The sequence below is a fragment of the Leptosomus discolor genome, unplaced genomic scaffold (assembly GCF_034619465.1).
Source record: "Leptosomus discolor isolate bLepDis1 unplaced genomic scaffold, bLepDis1.hap2 HAP2_SCAFFOLD_207, whole genome shotgun sequence".
In the NCBI taxonomy this organism is placed as follows: Eukaryota; Metazoa; Chordata; class Aves; order Leptosomiformes; family Leptosomidae; genus Leptosomus; species Leptosomus discolor.
Window position 1 is genome coordinate 33850 of NW_028237800.1, and position 4794 is coordinate 38643.

General features: G+C 61.4%; 1 protein-coding gene across 1 annotated transcript in view; it reads right to left on the reverse strand.

Annotated features, from left to right (window-relative positions):
* Positions 1-678, reverse strand: part of ETFB (electron transfer flavoprotein subunit beta) — a 13918-nt gene extending 13240 nt beyond the window's left edge. Inside the window, 1 exon segment of the mRNA XM_086481061.1 lies at positions 161-678. Coding sequence (XP_086337187.1) covers positions 161-678 — 518 coding nt within the window.
* Positions 679-4794: the final 4116 nt, after the last annotated feature.

Below are 4794 nucleotides of genomic sequence, written 5' to 3' on the forward strand. Positions count from 1 at the left end.
TAAGACCTGGGCCACCATGGGGCAAAGATCTGGGCCACCATGGGCCACCATGGAGCACAGAACTGGGCCACCATGGGCCACCATGGGGTGAAGATCTGGGCCACCATGGGGCGAAGATCTGGGCCACCATGGGCCACCACGGAGCAAAGAGCTGGGCCACCGTGGGGTGAAAATCTGGGCCACCATGGAGTGAAGATCTGGGCCACCATGGGGCGAAGATCTGGGCCACCACAGGGTGAAGATCTGGGCCACAACAGGGCAAAGATCTGGGCCACCATGGGCCACCATGGAGCACAGAACTGGGGCCACCATGGGGTGAAGATCTGGGCCACCACAGGGTGAAGATCTGGGCCACCATGGGGTGAAGATCTGGGCCACCATGGGCCACCATGGGGTGAAGATCTGGGCCACCATGGGGCAAAGATCTGGGCCACCATGGGGTGAAGATCTGGGCCACCACGGGGTGAAGATCTGGGCCACCACAGGGCAAAGATCTGGGCCACCATGGGCCACCACGGGGTGAAGATCTGGGCCACCATGGGGCAAAGATCTGGGCCACCATGGGGCAAAGATCTGGGCCACCACGGGGGTGAAGATCTGGGCCACCATGGGGTGAAGATCTGGGCCACCACGGGGTGAAGATCTGGGCCACCACAGGGCAAAGATCTGGGCCACCATGGGCCACCACGGGGTGAAGATCTGGGCCACCATGGGGCAAAGATCTGGGCCACCATGGGGCAAAGATCTGGGCCACCACGGGGTGAAGATCTGGGCCACCATGGGCCACCATGGGGTGAAGATCTGGGCCACTATGGAGCAAAGATCTAGGCCACCATGGGCCACCACGGAGCACAGAACTGGGCCACCATGCAGCAAAGATCTGGGCCACCATGCGGCAAAGATCTAGGCCACCACGGGACAAAGATCTGGGCCACCATGGGGTGAAGATCTGGGCCACCACGGAGCAAAGATCTGGGCCACCATGGGCCACCATGGAGCACAGAACTGGGCCACCATGGGGTGAAGATCTGGGCCACCACGGGGTGAAGATCTGGGCCACCATGGGCGATCACGGAGCAAAGAGCTGGGCCACCGTGGGGTGAAAATCTGGGCCACCATGGAGTGAAGATCTGGGCCACCATGGGGTGAAGATCTGGGCCACCATGGGGTGAAGATCTGGGCCACCACGGAGCAAAGACCTGGGCCACCATGGGGCAAAGATCTGGGCCACCATGGGCCACCATGGAGCACAGAACTGGGCCACCATGGGCCACCATGGGGTGAAGATCTGGGCCACCACGGGGTGAAGATCTGGGCCACCATGGGCCATCACGGAGCACAGAACTGGGCCACCATGGGGTGAAAATCTGGGCCACCATGGAGTGAAGATCTGGGCCACCATGGGGCGAAGATCTGGGCCACCACGGGGTGAAGATCTGGGCCACAACAGGGCAAAGATCTGGGCCACCATGGGCCACCATGGAGCACAGAACTGGGCCACCATGGGGTGAAGATCTGGGCCACCACGGGGTGAAGATCTGGGCCACCATGGAGCGAAGATCTGGGCCACCACGGGGTGAAGATCTGGGCCACCATGGGGCGAAGATCTGGGCCACCACGGGGTGAAGATCTGGGCCACCACGGGGTGAAGATCTGGGCCACCATGGGGTGAAGATCTGGGCCACCATGAGGCGAAGAGCTGGGCCACCATGGGGTGAAGATCTGGGCCACCATGGGGCGAAGATCTGGGCCACCACGGAGTGAAGATCTGGGCCACCATGGAGTTGGGCCACCATGGAGCAAAGATCTGGGCCACCACGGGGCGAAGATCTGGGCCACCACGGGGTGAAGATCTGGGCCACCACGGGGTGAAGATCTGGGCCACAACAGGGCAAAGATCTGGGCCACCATGGGCCACCATGGGGTGAAGATCTGGGCCACCATGAGGCGAAGATCTGGGCCACCATGGGCGAAGATCTGGGCCACCATGGGGTGAAGATCTGGGCCACCATGGGGTGAAGATCTGGGCCACTATGGAGCAAAGATCTAGGCCACCATGGGCCACCATGGAGCACAGAACTGGGCCACCATGCAGCAAAGATCTGGGCCACCACGGGACAAAGATCTGGGCCACCATGGGGCGAAGATCTGGGCCACCATGGGCCACCACGGAGCAAAGAGCTGGGCCACCGTGGGGTGAAAATCTGGGCCACCATGGAGTGAAGATCTGGGCCACCATGGGGCGAAGATCTGGGCCACCATGGGGTGAAGATCTGGGCCACCACCGGGGTGAAGATCTGGGCCACCATGGGCCACCATGGGGTGAAGATCTGGGCCACCATGGGGTGAAGATCTGGGCCACCACGGGGCGAAGATCTGGGCCACCACGGGGTGAAGATCTGGGCCACCATGGGGTGAAGATCTGGGCCACCATGGGGTGAAGATCTGGGCCACCACGGGGCGAAGATCTGGGCCACCATGGGGTGAAGATCTGGGCCACCACGGGTGAAGATCTGGGCCACCATGGGCCACCATGGGGTGAAGATCTGGGCCACCATGGGGTGAAGATCTGGGCCACCATGGGGTGAAGATCTGGGCCACCACGGGGCGAAGATCTGGGCCACCATGGGGCCGGGCCCCCAAACCCCCTGGAGAACGTGGAGCCGTGGGGGACACCTGAGCTGCTGGGGGGGGTGGGGGGAGGGGAGGGGGAGGGGAGGGGGAGGGGGAGGGGAGGGGAGGGGGGGGAGGGGACGACGACACACAAATTTGGGGGGGAGGGGGGGAGGGGAAAACCCCCAATAAATCGGGAGCAAAAGCAACTGGTGACGTCATCGCTGACATCCTGGGGGCCCAACCCCCCCTCCCCCTCCCCCCACCCCCCCACCCCACCCCACCCCCACCCCACCCCCCCAAACATGGATCCTTGAGGTTCTACAAGAATCTCTTTATTGAGGCAAAACGCAGCAAAAAAACACCACCAACAGTGGGGGAGGGGAGAGTGGGCGGGGCCAAGAGGACCTCAGCTGCCGCGGTCACCTTGGCTCCGCCCACCGAGAAGACAAGATGGCGGCGGGGGGGGTGGGGGGGGGAGTGTAGTGTTTGTCCCCTGCCCGGTCCCCGTAGGGGGGAGGGGGGGGGAGAAGGGCAAGGGGGCGGAGCCAAGGGTGGGCGACGCCCATGGGTGGAGCCCTGAGAGGAGAGGGGAGGGGGGAGGGGGGAGGGGTCACCCTGAGGGGAGCAAGATGGCGGCGCGGGGGCTGGGGGGGGGGGGGGGGAGGGGAAGAGGTTGGGCTCGACCGCCAAGGGTTGACCCAACCCAAGAGGGTCTCGACCAATCCCTGAGCAGCTCAAGCGGGATGGGCCAATCAGAGGGCGCCCAGACTGACCAATCCCGGGTCTGGGCCACCATTGGCCAACCGAGGTCTTCAGGAAGATCAACCGACCAATGGGCAACCCCCGACCTTCCAAGAGACCAATCCAACCCAAGACACTCTCGACCAATCCCTGCGCAGCTCAAGCGGGATGGGCCAATCAGAGGGCGCCCAGACCGACCAACCCCGGGTCTGGGCCACCATTGGCCAACCGAGGCCTTCAGGAAGATCAACCGACCAATGGGCAACCCCCAGACCTTCCCACAGACCAATCCAACCCAAGAGCCTCTTGACCAATCCCTGCGCAGCGCAACGGGGATGGGCCAATCAGGTCTCGCCCAGCCCCACCAACCCCGGGTCTGGGCCACCATTGGCCAACCGAGGCCTTCAAGAAGCCCAACCCAACCAATGGGCAACCCCCAGACCAACGGGGCCCCATCCCGACGCCGACCAATCACAGGCGGCCGCAGGGCAAGGTCGCCGTGACCTCAGCCCCTACGGCCCCGCCCCCCCTTGAGCCGCTCCCGGGGCCAATCAACGGCCGAGCGCCCCCCCGCCCCCCCCCCCGCCCCCCCCACCCCCCCCGCCGCGACCTCCTTCCTCCGCCGAGAAACGAAGCATCAAAAAAAAAACCCCAAAACCCCCCCAAATTTCACCATTTCCCCCCCCCCAAATTTCATCATTTTCCCCCCCAAAATTTCACCATTTTCCCCCAAAATTTCACCATTTTCCCCCCAAAATTTCACCATTTTTCCCCCAAAATTTGACTATTTCCCCCCAAAATTTCACCATTTTCCCCCCAAAAATTTCACCATTTTCCCCCCCAAAATTTCACCATTTTTCCCCAAAAAATTCCACCATTTCCCCCCCCAAAATTTCACCATTTTTCCCCCAAAATTTCACCATTATTCCCCCCAAAATTTCACTATTCCCCCCAAAATTTCACCATTTCCCCCCCAAATTTCATCATTCCCCCCCAAAATTTCACCATTTTCCCCCAGAAAATTTCACCATTTTTCCCCCAAAATTTCACCATTTCCCCCCCAAAATTTCACCATTTTTCCCCCAAAAATTTCACCATTTCCCCCCAAAATTTCACCATTTTTCCCCCAAAAATTCCACCATTTCCCCCCAAAATTTCACCATTTTTCCCCCAAAATTTCACCACTTTCCCCCCAAAATTTCACCATTTTTCCCCAAAAAATTTCACCATTTCCCCCCCAAAAATTTCACCATTTCCCCCCCAAAAAATTTCACCATTTCCCCCCCCAAAATTCCACCATTTCCCCCCCAAAATTTCACCATTTCCCCCCCCCAAAAGCCCCGCCCCCGGAAACGAGGGAATCGCGCCGGAAAGGGCCCCCGGGGAGGTGGGGGGGAGGGGGAGGCGACGCCCAGGCCCCGTCGGGCGGGGGCGGGG